We start from the raw sequence: 14,709 nt of genomic DNA, 5'->3' as shown, positions 1-14,709 counted from the left end.
CTAATACCCAGGCCAGGCTGGACCCTGAGGTGGTGGAAATCCGTAGGGAAGGGCAGGCCCTGGGGGGTAGGGAGGCTGGGGGGACCCTGAGGGCCGGGGCTGTCCCGGGAAGCTGGGGAGAGGGGGCTGGGTGGGGTATGGAGGTTTACTTCCTCCTGAGAGGTAGGGGGGTTGCTGCTGGGGGTAACCAGGACTGGAGGCCCGGCCTCCAGCCAAAGGGTAACCGGGGCCAGGTGCAGAGCCACCAGTTGAGGCCACGGGATAGCCTGGCTGGGCTGGCGTGCTCCTCTGTGGGGACCAGGAGTAGCCCCCCACAGGCCTTCCCGGCTGGGCTGCCGAGAACGTGGGGCCCAAAGGCACACTGTAGGAGAAGGCAGGCTGGGAGACCACTGGGAAGGGGGCCGGCTGCAGCGCTCCTTGGGCGGTTGGGCCCACGGGCATGCCTGGAGACGGGCTGTAGGGCAGGGGGTAGGGAGGAGGCCCGGCAGATGATGGCGGAGACGGCTGCTCTTCGGCCACCGGGGGCGTTGCCTGGGGGACCGGGCGAGGTGGGGGTGGCGGTGGCCGGGGTGGCGGAGCATCTCCGGCTGGCTCCTGGGGAGGCCTGGGCTTCCTCACCACGTCTTGGAGCTTCTCCACGCGAACCCGACGCAGGTGGGACAGCACCCTCATGGAGGAGAAGTTCTCCAGGAATGTTTCCAAGGGTACCTCGCCCTCCAGGAACTTCTCAGCCATGGCCTGGGAGACACAAGGTCTGCTGACCACAGGGCCCACCCAGACCCAGCCTCCCACCTGCCCCAGGGCACTGATCAGCCGCAGCCCCTCCACCACCACCCACCCTCCGCAACGTGCCACTCCCACCCTTCTCTGGCCCCCACTGGGAAATTTTCTTTGTAGCCTGTGGGATAAAGGACCCGGTTTACCCTAAGGAAGTTGGCCTTCACCCTTGGCTCTGAGGAAATGACCCTTGGAGTAACTGGGGTGCGTTGGCCCAGGACTTTCAGGCCTTATCTGAAGGTCAGTGCTGCCGAGGAGGGGCTGGCCAGGCCAGAAATGCCTCAGCCAAGAGGCCAATATCAACTAGGTTCAAGAGGCAAGATTTCACCTCCTGCAGGACTGGCCAGTGAAGCCTTGGACACTGAGGCTCAGAGAGCTTCCTGGTTGGTGAGAACATCCACTCTTGGGAGGGCAGTGGCTCCCTCGGAACGTGGAAGCAACATGCTGGGGAACCTCCCAGCCTTCACCCTATGCGTCCCTCAGTACGTTTCTTTTTGTTTATAATGAATCAGTAGTCGTGAGTATGGTACACGCCAAGTCATTCCATGGAATCATCAAATCCAATGGGGCGGGGGGGCCAGCAGGTCAGAAAGTGTTGGGTGAACTCCTCCAACTGTGGCAGGCATGTGCCTACGTGCAGTCTCGAGGATGGTGTCCCTTTATTTGTGAGCTCAGACTCAGCTCCCGGTGGCTAGGATCAGAGAGAGTGCCACAGGGGTAGTTTGTGACAAAGATGGAGAAGTGGGAAGGTGAGGACTGGATCGATCTCCATGTTTGGGGTCTGGACTCGTGCTGATCTCGTTACTATCTGGGATGTCACACAGCACTGGCTGGGTTATTATCTGTCTCCCTCACTCAAGCGGGAGCTCCCTGAGGGCAGGACGTCACCATTGTATCCCTCCCCCTGGTGCTGAGCTGGGTCCACAGGGGACATGACACCTACATGTTGAAAACTGGATGAGGGCCAGCCTCGTGGTCACTAGGGCACATCAGCACATGCCCTTGGAGGGCCTGGGAGCCAGTCTGCCTGCATAGACCAGCCACCCGCCCGGTGGAAGCAGAGCAGAGAAGCCAGGCAGCCAGAGGGAAGGGAGGGCCTGAGGCCCCGCCTTGGTCCTGCAGAGCTCCCACTGCCAGGCCTTCCATTCCCGGGCCTCGCATTTGTCAGAAGCTTTTCTGCATCAGCTAGGAAGACTGTGTTTCTGTTATCTGCACGCCAAAGAGCCTCCACTGAGACTGAAGGCATCATCCATCCTGGCCATCTTCTAACCATGCCCCTGGCCCATGTGCCAAGTACCGGTGGCCGATGCCCTTTAAGGAAGACGGGGTCAACTCCTCCATCTCACCTCAGACTCTTCTTCAATCTTCATGCCTTCGACTTGGAGAAGGTCTAATAAGGCTTCGGGCTGCAGTGCTGAAGAGTATTTCTCTGGAAGGGAGGGGAGAAAGGCTGACATTTCAGATAACCCGGCCCCTGGAATGCAATGTGAGGGCCAAGGGTGCAGAGAAGGCTGAGACAGGGCTCAGAGCCCTGTGTGCACAGAGGTCCACGTCGGTCTACTGCACAGCCCCCTCAGGTGGGCCTGGTGAGCTCCCTGAGACCATCTTCCTGTGCATGGGGCCCGGCAAGCCCAGCTGACCATCTCTCTGGCCCTGCTCAGGAAGCGAGGAAGACTCAGGCTTCCAAGCCTGGCCTTTCCCATCCTGGTCTTGCTCCACATCACAGTGAAACTGACTTAACCTATCAAGCTGCTTCGTGCCTCAAGACCAGGACAGCTCCCCAACTTCACAGAAGCCAGGTCCCAGGGTTACAGACAAGCTCTGTGAGGCATGCAAGCCGGGCAAAGCTGGGTGCGGGTTCTAGATTCAAACCCCAACTGCACCTCCTTCGAGGTGTGCAGCCTTGGGCAAGTCCCTGAACCTCTCTGAGCCTCACCTCTTCCATTTGTACAATGAGAATGACAGTGGTGCGGCCCAGAGACGGCCGCTGCACAGCTGGCTCGCAGCACTCGCCCTCTCCCATCCTATCGTGCGTGCTTTTCTGGCCGCTGCCCCCTCCAAGCTTGGCCCGAGCACCTCAGAGCACCCCCGGGAGCCACCGACCCTACCCAGCTTTGCCTTCTGCTCCTGGCACCGCTCCACAAGCTTCCGGAGCTCCTGGTACTTGTCCAGGAGGTTTGAGCGGCTGACCTCCAGGGGCCCCTGGAACTCTAGGTTCTGCTCAGCCAGGCTCCGGTTCGTGGCCAGTGCCATCTCCCGTTCCAGCTGCAGGTCCTGGACCTAAAGGGCAGGACACCCAACAGTGAGAACAGCAGCCACCAGTGACCTCCCCATGGGCTGGCCCAGGGGCTTCTGGGGCTAACCGCTCATTCTACCTCCCCTACAGTCAGACAGAGCTGGGTTCAAGCTCAGAGTCGAGTCTCTGCCTCAGGCACCTCACCTGCCCCTCCCATAGGCTATGAGGTGGATACTATTGTGCACATGAGAAACAGGCACTGAAAGTCAAGAACTTGTTCACAGCCACCCGATGAGCAGGTACCAGGCCTGCAGGGGGGCACGCAGAGCTCCAGGGAGGGGCGGAGCAGAGGCCCAGCCACTCATGCCCAAGCGTCAGTCAAGAGACCTACTGAGGTGGACCGAGGTGGCACAGGTCAGACCCACAAGCCAGACATGCAAGGAGGCCCCCAAATCTCTGAGGGGTGAGAGGTCCAGGTCTGGGACCAGAGCACAGCCCTGGCTCAGGGGAGACTTTCTGCTGTCGCCGAGGCCACAGGTGTGCCCTGCAGAGGGGCTGTGCAGATAAGCTGAGAGACTGACCACCCAGTCTGTGGGCAGCCTGTGGGCAGCCTGTGGGCAGCCAGTCCCAGGCCCACAAGGGCCAGCAGGAGAGGCGGCAGCCTGAGGCCCCAGTGCCAGCCTCTGTACCTTGGATATGGCCCTGGACATGGCCCACTAAAACCACTTCCCTAAGACAACCAGCACTTTGTCCTTGCCACAGGATTTCTGCTGCCACCAGCTGATGAGGCAGTTGCTACCAGACACCTTCCCAGCCACGCAAGGACCCGCAGCCCGGCCACATGCTGGGGCGTCCTCCTTACTGAGAGTCAGAGCCGCCACCCTGAGAAAGCAGGGACAACAGACCGACAGCAGCATGGGGCACCAGTGCAGGGGCTGTGGCCTGCGACAGGGCTCAGGTGTAGTTCGGCAAGGCCGGCTTCCACCCGGGAGCCAGTGGCCTTGTGCCAGGCAGCTTCTCTTGCACAGCCAGCTCATACTGGGACCGGCCTAGCCCCCCATCAGACACAGGAAGCCAGTGGGCATCCCCAAAGAGGGTGACTTCCAGGGAGACCTCTCCTGTGCACCCCATCACAGGCCCTTGAGCTTGTAGCTCAGGGGAAGCTCCAGACTGGGAAGGGGGCGTCACAGCTAGAGCCCCTCCAAAGCTGGGGCTCAGGGATCGCAGGGCCCAGCCACGGCCTCCAGGGTCTGCCACGTCCAGGGCCTGCTGCCCACCTCTGGAGGCTTCCCAGTCCCCTCTGTGGCCACTCAGCAACCACAGACTGGGGACAGGGACCCTGGTGATTTCCAGCCTGATTCTCAGTCACTGAGGAAGGTCTGCTCCCCTGCGTGGCGGACACAAGGCCGGGAGCTGAAGGCCTCCTGCCCAGCCACCCTTTGAGGGGCCCATGGGTCCTCTGGCACCCAAATACACTCACTGCCTTTTCCTGGGGTCTCAGCCAATAACTACACTACATCATGCTTCCCCCTAGAACTTGTCCTACCCACTTCTGCCTATCTCCCTGCTGCCTCCCCAATCTTCCGAGGGGTCACCTCTACCGAAGTGTCCAGTGAGGGCCTCTACTTCCATTTATGAGCGGCCAATAGGACAGACCTAGCACCCAGCCCAAAACAACGCATCACCGTGCCTCGGCCCCTCGCCTACTCTCCCACACAGAGAAGTAGCCCTGCAGGCTCCCTTCTCCAAGCAGAGTCCACTCGCAACCAAACCAGCACCAGCCCTTCTCACAGTCCCCCAGTGACTGTCCATTTCTACCACCACCGGTAGGGGACCTAGGCAATGCCTTTGTGAGTCTAAGGAGCCGGCCTGCCACTCCCTCCGATCCAATGACTAGTCTCTCCCTCCGAGAATTCAGATCGACTGGACAGGCACAGCTGCACAGCACAAAACTCAAGTGTCTTTCGCCCAAGAAGGGGTTTCTGCCGACATTTCCCGTGAGTCTGCGACTCGTCTCAGATTTGCTCAGCCCGCTCAGCTTGGAAGCCAGCTCACTGCGAGTTCGGCCTGCTTTTGAGACAACCAGTGCACTTCAGAAGTAGGGAATCCCATGACACATGCTCCTGCAGATTCAAGAGACACTCAGCCATAGCACGCAACAGCCGACTGGAAGGCGAAGGGGAGAAGACCAACACCGTGCCCGGCACCGTGCCTGCAGAGAGCAAGGCCTGGCAAGCTCACTGGCCAAGTCGCCATTTGGGTTGGTCCTGGGGTTTAACCAGGACAAGCTCTGGCCCGAGGCCTCGGTCAGGCAGCTCAGCTGAGTCTGGAGGTGATGCTTCCCAGGGAGCCCTCACTCTCCTCACATAGCTCCGCCCACCAGGGAGTCTTTGCCACCTAGTACTCGGTTACCTCCAGCCACAGCAGAGATGGCTCGTGGACAGGAGCCCGTGATCACAGGCCTGCCACGCTCCTAACAGAAAGGGATGTGCTCTAGGCTGGGGGTGGGGAAGCTGGGGGGCGGACTTCAGGGTTTGGTTTTCTTTCTTTTTTTTTTTAACATGCTGTGGCTTCACAGAAGCCACATTCCAAATGCTAACCAAAGGGGTTGGGCACTGGCTGGGTTCGTCTCTCCCTAACATTAGGGGGGGCCCCCCAGGCAGGCTGCAGCCACCCAAGGTGTGACTGAAGCCATTTGTGGCTATGTGGTCACAGCCAGTCTCCTGACCTCTCCTACTTGCTGGGGAGTCACCGGGTCACAGGAGATCAAGGCCAAAGCTCTGTAAGACAGGAATCCTCCATTACCACGAGAACTCTGTGACAAGGAACTGAGAGGACGGGGTGCCAAGTACCAATGCAAACGGATCGACAGGTGATGAGCCCATGTCCTATCCCGGAATGGCTCCAAAAAGCCCTAGACTTGTGGGGGATGCAGGGCCGGACAGAGCTCTTGGGGCAGGCAGGTTCAAACGGCCCTGGTGTGAGGCTGGAGCCACAGTGTGGGGACCTTTGGGTACCTGGGTCCCCAGGGGCTCCAGGGGCCCCCTGCACAGGTCCAAGGCCCGCACGGCCCGAAACCTCCGGGCTGGGTCCGAACCCGCGTGAGGGCTCAGAGAAGGGGAGCGAATTTATCTGAAACACGTGCCACGTCCTTGTGAGGGGCTCGTCCCGCCTGCTCCCCACTACCTCAGGGGCCTCCAAGGCCAGCCGGTCGATGGCATCCGGGTCATTCTGCATCTGCTCCAGCTCCTGCAAGGTCTTGTCCCTCAGAGTCTCCATCTCCCCTGTGGACACAGAACGGCAGCCACGTAAGGGACCCACGAGCCCCAACTGGGGCCTGTCAGATGCGGGCTGCAGGGTCCCCGTGCTGACAACACTCTGCAGGGAGGCTCTGGGGGGAGGGCAGGGCCCATCCCCATCTCCAGGGGGACCGAAAAGCTCCCCCCGGCCACCCAAACCGTGAACGGCCCGTACGCGGAAGCTCCGGCCGCCAAAGGAGCAAAACCGTGGCTCCTGGTGGAGCTGGGATAAAGCTCCCCGAGGAGCACAGGGCGAGGCAGAGGCTCAACAGAGCCAGGCAGCCAGGGACCAGGACTAAATTTGGCCCAGGGCCGCCGAGAGCAGGAAGGCCACTATGCCCTCGGGCAGCGTCTATTTCTGTCTGAGCAGAAAGACACGGGCCTTCACACCCCAGCAAGCTTGCTGTCTGGCACCGCAGGCCCCAGTGTCTCACTGCTGGCTCTATTTAGCACGCCACAGCCTCAGGTCTCCGCGCTCCGGGCCACAAACGCGGCCTGTCACAGGCACGTCCTGCTTGGAGCAGGAAGAAAATTACCCAATGAGCCTCTCAGGCAATCAGAAGGAAAGAATTGAGTGACCCAAATAGGACGTCACTCAGCCCCGAGGGACATCAACCGTCTGGGTGACAGAGGGGACACAGCCAGTCCCCAGGCGGGAGACAGCACGGAGCGACTGAGAGGATGAAGACAGACCCACCCGGCACCACCTCCCTCCCGCTAACGCACTCCCTGCATTTATCTAGTTTGTTTTCTTGTTTCTTGTTTCTAATTTGCATTAAAAACCAAAACCAAACCCATTGACATCCAGTCGATCCCCATTCAGAGCGACTCTCATAGGGTTTCCAAGGCTATAAATCTCTACAGAAGCAGACTGCCTCCTCTTTCTCCCGAGAAGCAGCTAGTGGATTCAAACCGCCAACCTTTCGGTTAGCAGCCCAATGCCTTAACCACACACCACGAGAGATTTGCATTAAAACCAAACCACAAAATAACTGGGGCTCTGGTGGTGTAATGGATAAGGCATGTGGCTGCTAACCAGAGGTCAGCGGTTCAAACCTACCAGCTGCTCCATGGAAGAAAGATGGAGCAATCTACTCCCATAAAGATTTACAGCCTGGGAAATCCAATGGGGGTGGTCATTAGGTATCTTTAATGTTGCTTCTGCCTGTTGCAAAGGTCATGCTAGTTTCAAAGGCCCCAGCACTGCAGAATCTAAAGCCCCATGGCCCACTGCAGCGGCACCAGGGCTCAGCAGGAGCGAGCCAACAGAACCACCGTGCTGAGGATGGCGTGCGAGCCGAGAACCCAGCTCACGGCTGTGGGGACAGAACCGCTCCTCCGGGTCTCAGTTTCCGCATCCGAACCAGGAATGGGGTGGCATCTAGAGTCACCAGGAAGATGGAAGAAGACACCGATGACCACCCACTCCCCCACTCTTGTCTGTCAGGACGGTCCTGGTCCCTCCTGGTGCCCCTGCAGCGTCATTAATGGTGCCCCTTTGTAACAGAACTGTCCTGTTTAGGCAGCAAACGACATGGTCACCGTACCGACAAAGTGCTGTGCACACAGTTTTCACCCGATGCACCCACCGTGGGGAGGATGCAGCCCCATCACCCTCCCAGGAAGGGGGCCTCCAGCTGTGTGAGCAGCCTGCCCCCAGAGCCTGGTCAGGGTGGCCCAGGAACCCAGCCCTTCCTGCGGATGCAACTGGGGCAGGGCCAGATCCTGAGAGGCCACGCTCTGCTCGTCGTGTGACAAGGAGGCCACCGGATCCTGAGCAACGCTGCCTCTCCTGATCCCAGTGACCCCTTTGCAGGGGCGCTCTGAGAGGGCAGGGAGTCACGGCCCGCAAACAGCAGAGCCGACATGCACACCTGCACCCTGTCCGCACCTCACTCACCGTGTTTTCCCAAACACCCTGGTCTCAACACAGGGGGCCAGGGGAGCAGAATACGCAAACACCTAGGAGGGAGGAGAGCTCAGGTGGTGGGGTGAGACAGGGAGAGGGACAAGCAGGAGCCTCTGTCTCTTCTCTTCAAGTCCCAGAGGAGGAGCCCTTTCTAGGCCCCTGCTCATGTGGTCAGAAGGGGCCAGTCCCTGGAGAAGGCTATCGTGCTTGGTCAAGTGGAGGGTCAGAGAAAAGGGGAAGACCCTCAACGACGTGGACGGACACAGTGGCGGCCACGATGGGCTCAAGTACAGCAAGGACTGTGAGCACGGCCACGCCCAGGCAGAGTTCATTCTATCGTACGTGGGGTCACTATGAGTCGGAATCGGCTCAACGGCTCCCAACAACAACAACAGCATCACACTAGGGGTCCTTGGGTGGCAGAGAAGGTTTGCATTCAACCATTCAATGAAGGTTGGCAGTTCAAAGTCACCCAGTGGCACTGCGGAAGCAAGCCCTGGTGATCTGCTCCCACAAAGGTTACAGCCAAGAAAGCCCTATGAAGTAGTTCTCCTCTGCCCCATGGGGTCGCTATAAAGTGAACCCACTCAACGGCACTGGGGTGTTTTGTCTTGTTTGGTATCTCACACCTGAGTCACACGGGTGGGACAAGGGGCACAACTTCTGCAGATTCCTGCAACAAGGTGGCTGGTGGGGCGGAAGCCCAGTCCCACCCTCCCACTTACCAGCGGGGCAGCCTCACCCTGGTTACTGAACCTCTCTGACCCCAGGCTCATCATCTGCAAAACAGGTATAACAGCACCTCCCTCACCAGGTGCGTGTGAGTGTTCAACAAGATACTGCAGCAAAAAACCCACTCGCACTCAGGACACTTCTGCTCATGGCAAACCTGTGGTGATTCTGGGGGGACCTGAATCCCAACCTTTCAGTCAGCACAGAGTGTGTTAACCATTTGCAGAGACCCCCCACCTCTGGGACTCCCAGTGAAGGCAAAGCTCTGGCTTAGTGCAAGGCCTGGCCCAGAGAGACAGCTGCTCTGTGAACACTGGTAACTGTTCCTAAGGCCTCCAGCACCCAAGACCAGCTCTGCTCAGGGAGGGACCTCCCCGGAACACGGGGTATGCACACGAGGCAGGTGACCGAGGCGGGTGACCGAGGTGGGAGCACACGCTCCTGAGCCGACGGAATCTTGAGCGTGGGCAGTGGGCCAGGCCCACAATGGCACAGTCAGCAGCTCCACGTGCTCACAGGCTGGGGGTTCCGCGCATCAGGAGGGCCCCAAGCACAGCCACGATTCCCTGGACAGGCGCCAACTCACCACCACTGACCCCCGAGGGGCCACGCATACGGGGCGGCACAGCCTGGAGCGGCAGAACTCAACCCTGTGGATCGCGGCACCCCTGCTCACTCCTGACGACTGGTCTTCCCTTTGATAATCTTCCTCTGGAACGGAGCCCCACCCTGGTTCCCTAGGGCCGCCTTGAATGCCCTGTGGCAAGAGTCCCTGTAACACCTGCCTGGCAGTCTGAGCAACAGCAATGCATTGTAGACAGTGAGGATTCACCCCAAAAGCTGGAGAGATTTCACCCCAAAGTTGGTGATGCATGAAGGCCACCATCTCTCCTAATGAGACCACCCCTCCCTGACTCCAGGTGCCTCAGAACATGGGCCTCACTGGCCATACTCGGGCTTCCACCAGCTCACCAACCTCTCCTCCCAGCAAGCCCAGCCAGGGCTCCTGACATCAGCGGTCACAAGGACTAGCCAGTTCCATGTTAACAGGGGCATCAACGTCTGAGTGTCTGAGGCTGTCCCTCCTCCTATCCTACCTTCTTTCACCAAGGGGATCAGGCTCAGGGACAGCAAAGACAAAACATGGGAACCAGCCCGATTCTCACATACTCATGCATGCAAGAACCGGTCTTGTTTTTACCAAGGTCACCACCACCACCACCACTACCACTCCCTGACCCGCCGTGGCCTTTCTGTCCCGGAAGCTCTCTGCGTCCTTTTCCAGTGCTCAACAGTCACGCCAGGTGTCATCATCCACATGCTCGGGGCCACAGCTGCAGGACAACTGGGAATCCTGCAGGTTCTGGGGTCAGCGAGGGTTCAGAGGACCCGAGAACGAGGCCAGCTGGCTAGGGGCTGGTTCTCCAGCACAGTCCCCTGCTCCCAGCTCCCAGAGAACCCTTAGAAGACTCGCCTGGCAGGCTCTGACTACACAGGCTCGTGGGAGCCGTCAGCCAGACACAGATGCGCTCCTGCAGGCCACAGTGGTTCCCCTCCCACGCAGGAGACTTAGGTTGGGTTTCTGGCCGCTGTACCTCACACGGCTGCCACCCGCTTGTCAGTGGAGGCCTGTGTGTTGCTACGGTGCTGATCAGGGTTCAGCGGAGCTCCCGGACTCAGACGGACTGGAAAGTCAGGCCTGATGATCTCCTTCTGACCATCAGCCAGTGAACACTCTATGGATCATAGTGGTCCGATCCCACTGTGTTCAGGGCACCATGAGTCAGGGGCCGACCCCGGGCAGCAAACAACAACTACACACCCAAGTCTCAGACCCGGCCCAGGACTGGGGTGACAGGCAGGTCACTCCTGAATGGGACAGCCAGCCTCAGGAGGTCCCCACGCACAGCCTGCAGGCCACAGCCCACCCACTCAGAAGATGGGAACTTCCATAGAAATATTCGGGCATCGAGTGCTCTTGAACGATGGGAAGACCTAGCTGCACAGGGCTCCAGTGCCCCGCCTCAGACCCAGGCACAAGGGCTCCCCAGCAAGCGCCAATCCCACCAGGAGGGGCATTTTGAGTTTACCAAACCAGAAACCAAACTCACTGCCATCGAGTCGATCCCGACTCATAGCGACCGCCATCAGGTTTCCAAGGCTGTAAATCTTCACACAAGCAGACTGCCCCGTCTTTCTTCCACAGAACAACCAGTGGTTTAGAACCACCAACCTTTTGGACAGCAGCCTAATGCCTTAACCACTACACCACCAAGGCTCCTTTGAGTTTACAACCCCCTGGGATACACAGATAGGGACAGAAAGTTCTGGAAACCAACAGCAAGGCGCCTGTGGGGAACGTGCACTCTGGTCTTCAGTGATGGAGCTGCAGGTGCTGCGGACGCACCCCAGCCGCCCTCAGAGGCCTGCTACTCAGGAGACCCTTCTTGAGTCCCACAGGCCAAGAGAGGAGGAGGAAGGGTCGCCCAGCTGCGGTGCTGGCCGTCGCTGCCACTCCCAGACAGGGGCCACGGCGAGCAGCACACTCAGAAGAAAAGCCTCCCTCTGAATCGGGACTTCAGAGTCAGCCGTGGGCATGGCGGATGCCTCGGAAGCTCCAGGAGCAGGGCACCCTCATCGTAAAGAAGGTGAGGCCCTGCTAGGACACACCCTCAGGGTAGTCTGACCAGCGGAAATGGGCCTTGTTGGGCCCAGCGAGTTTTAGGTTGAAACGCACTCAGCCACACTGTGGGCTGCAGCACTATTTTTTTTTTTTTCCTAACTCCACCTCCTCTGGTTCCTCATTCAACATCCCTCTTGACTCTACATGCCTATTTCACAGGCTTTGGCAAAATGAAGGCAGAGGGGCCAAGGAGTTTGCCTATGGTGACAAAAGAGGGGATGTCAGACCCAGGATCCACAACCCAAGCTTGACACCCTTCTACAAGGCAGGGTCCACCCTGCTGCCCCCTATTCTCACGGCCTCACGAGGTACCGGTGGCACCTGGAAGAGAGCCACGTGTCCCCATTTCTTCTAGAATGAGGTGAGCTCAGGGCCCCACTCTCAACTGTGCCCAACAGGTGCAGGCATAACATTCTCTTTAGGGACTCAACCTTTCTTACCTGCAAAATGGGTGAACAATCCCTTATGGTCACGTGACTCCTTCTAAAAATCAAAGCCCTCTGCAAACTCTCCAGGAACTAATGCCATCACCTTAGTAAGTAAAGCGAGCCCAGGGCTTAGGTGGCCCTACTTTGGGGATGAAATGAAGCCCAGAGAGAAACAGGAAGGGGACATGCCCAATCCTGCACAGCTGGCTGGGGTCAAATCACCAGCAGCCCCCGTCCTGGTCCTCCCCCAGGACGGTAACTTCGTGAACACCTACGCCTCGTTTGCTGGGTCCTTCCCAGGGTCCATGATGACAGCTCAGGCAGAACTCAACCCTGTGGATCGCGGCACCCCTGCTCACTCCTGACGACTGGTCTTCCCTTTGATAATCTTCCTCTGGCAGAGGTGACAAGCCCGGGCACAGGGGCTGATGACCCGGCTCCCCCATGTGCCACCCTGTGCCAGTTATCTCAGCACTGCCACCTGGGGGAGTGGCTCCTGAAAGTTAATCAGCAGGCCTCTCCTCCTCAGCAGTCTCAGTCTGGAGGCCCCCTGGAAGCCCGTCTGCCATGGGTGACCGCCGTGGGTGACCGCCGTGGGTGACCGCCGTGGGTGACCGCCGTGGGTGACCGCCATGGGCGACGTGGCTGGTGTTGCAAACACTGGTGCCAGAGATTCCAGCATCACAGCAGGACGCAAGCCACCACAGAAGACAAACTGACAGCCAGGTGGCGGGAGTAAATATTCACAGAGCTCTTTCTAGGTGCCAGACATTGCCTTAAATATAAAAGCAAATCCTAACACTCAATGAACCGTTTGTATTAAAAAAGAAACAAACCAAAAAAACCTCACCACAAATCATGGTAAATACAAGATGAGAGGGGCCTTAACAGAGGAGGGGACATGGACTCAGGAGAGGAGAAGTGCACAGCGGGGCAGGGGTGGCTGGGCCAGAGCAGGTGACAGGCAGCTAGCTGGCTGCACAGCACTCACAGGGGCATCAAGACAACACCTTTCTGGGGCGATACCATCAACTCAAAGGGACGAAATCATCTCAGAGTCATCTGATGGGAACAAGACAGGAGGAGCAAGGCGGGGGCTGACGGACACACGCCCCCACCAAAGAGAGAAAATGGCACTTCGATCCCTCACTAACAAGCCCGGGAAGGAAAAAGGCCTCGCCTCCTTTCCTCCCTCCCGCCTCTCCCCTCCCTCCCTCCCGCCCTCCCTCCCTCCCCCCTCCCTCCCCTGCTCTCTCCTCTTTATTTGGGTTGTGTTTTCTCTGCCACTTTCCTCTCCACCAGCAGTCACACACCCAGCAGCCTGTAGGCCAGGAAAGCAGGTCAAGGGCCAGCCATGTGGGTGGGGTGGGTGGGGAGCCCGGGAGGGTCCCCTGCAGGGCCCAGCTCCAGACACCTCCTGCAGATAAGGAGGCGCTGGCTCTGGTGGACCAGACCCACTGGTTCTTCCAGATGTGTGGTGACGCACCCCATATACCAATTCAAAGTTGTAAAAAAACACTGAGTGAGCTGCAGCTTGTACCTTCCCTTCCAGGGACGGCAGATTCTACGGAAAAGGGGACCGAGGGGGCAGGTGACAAAGGCATTTCACAAAAGCCAGCGCACCCTGCCTTGACACAAAGCAGCGCAGCACACACAAGCACCAATCAGAGCCAGGGACGGAGGTCTCCAGGTGTGGCCCCAGGGTGCTCCAGACGTGCCTGACCAAGAGGGAGGGGAGAACGAGGCTGCCTGCCCTCTCTCCCTGCTGCATTACTTGGAACCTTCACTGGCACGTGCCTTGAACGTGGGGAACAGGATCATGGAAGATCGTGAGGCCCAAAGGCCAATGCCGGCCTGGGGGATCCAGCCAGGGACTGCTCCGTGGCTGGAAGCGGAGGAGGAAGCCTGGGGGTGGAGGGGACGCTGAGAAGAGCGCAAACACAGGGCGGCCTCCTGCCCCATTCCTAAGGGGGGGCAGGCACATGGATGGTTCTTGCTCAATGAGGAAAACTTTGCCGGGATCATTCAGCCCAAAAACAAATCGCTTCAAATGACTCAGAGTTCCCATGCAGAGATAAACTCAGGGCAAAAAGAAAGTGAAGACAGACAAGGAAATGCTTTGCAAAGCAGCAAGGGCGCTGATGAGAGCAGGACACTGTCCTGGATCACACATGGGCCCCACCCCTAAAGTTTAAGCCAGTCTTCCCTGCCCCCTCCTTCTCTCTCTCTCTCTCTCTCTCTCTCACACACACACACACACACACACACACGGATGCACAGGGAAGCAGCACAGAACTTGGGGTCAGATCTGTACTTTGGCTCCACAGCCCTTGAACCCACCTTGGGGGATGGCTACATGGCCCAGACAAGCTAACAGCCCTGGCGGTGTTTTGCGAATGCCTCAGCATGGAAACAAGTATTTCTTATTCTGGCCCTGGGCGGCAAACTGATGGTTGGGGGGCACTCCTAGGGCCCCTGAATCAAACAAGTGACTGCTATTGTTGAATCCTACCCAGACTGAGTAAGGCGGGTCCAGCCTCAGCTGGTACCCAGACCCTGGGAGCTAATGCGCACGGGCTCCCATCAACGCTCCTTCCTGCCACCAGCCAGTGCTTCTTTGCCAACTACCTGGAGCCTGGGATCCC

General features: G+C 58.8%; 2 protein-coding genes across 2 annotated transcripts in view; one reads left to right on the top strand and one right to left on the bottom strand.

Moving 5' to 3' along the window:
• VPS37C (VPS37C subunit of ESCRT-I) lies at window positions 1-6,292 on the bottom strand. Its single transcript, XM_007944908.1, has 4 exons — window positions 6,200-6,292; window positions 2,886-3,057; window positions 2,124-2,206; window positions 1-738 (listed from the first exon to the last, which is right to left on the bottom strand). The coding sequence occupies exons 1-4, from the start codon at window positions 6,290-6,292 to the stop codon at window positions 1-3; spliced, it is 1,086 nt and encodes a 361-aa protein (XP_007943099.1).
• A 6,404-nt stretch (window positions 6,293-12,696) lies between these two features.
• The window catches only part of LOC103200517 (pepsin F-like), a 48,616-nt gene continuing 46,603 nt past the window's right edge, over window positions 12,697-14,709 (top strand). The window contains 1 exon segment of the mRNA XM_007945018.1: window positions 12,697-12,757. Coding sequence (XP_007943209.1) covers window positions 12,697-12,757 — 61 coding nt within the window.

The sequence above is a fragment of the Orycteropus afer genome, unplaced genomic scaffold (genome assembly GCF_000298275.1).
Source record: "Orycteropus afer afer isolate SDZICR_OR568_19922 unplaced genomic scaffold, OryAfe1.0 scaffold00130, whole genome shotgun sequence".
Taxonomy (NCBI): domain Eukaryota; kingdom Metazoa; phylum Chordata; class Mammalia; order Tubulidentata; family Orycteropodidae; genus Orycteropus; species Orycteropus afer.
This window is presented reverse-complemented; position numbering and strand designations above follow the sequence as displayed.

Coding starts and splice junctions, on each gene's coding strand:
- VPS37C (XM_007944908.1), bottom strand. CDS start 6,292: ATGGAGACTCTGAGGGACAAGACCTTGCAGGAGCTGGAGCAGATGCAG. Junction 2,207..2,885: donor GGAGCAGAAGGCAAAGCTGG/GTAGGGTCGGTG, acceptor CCTCCCTTCCAG/AGAAATACTCTTCAGCACTG. Junction 739..2,123: donor AGATTGAAGAAGAGTCTGAG/GTGAGATGGAGG, acceptor TGTGTCTCCCAG/GCCATGGCTGAGAAGTTCCT.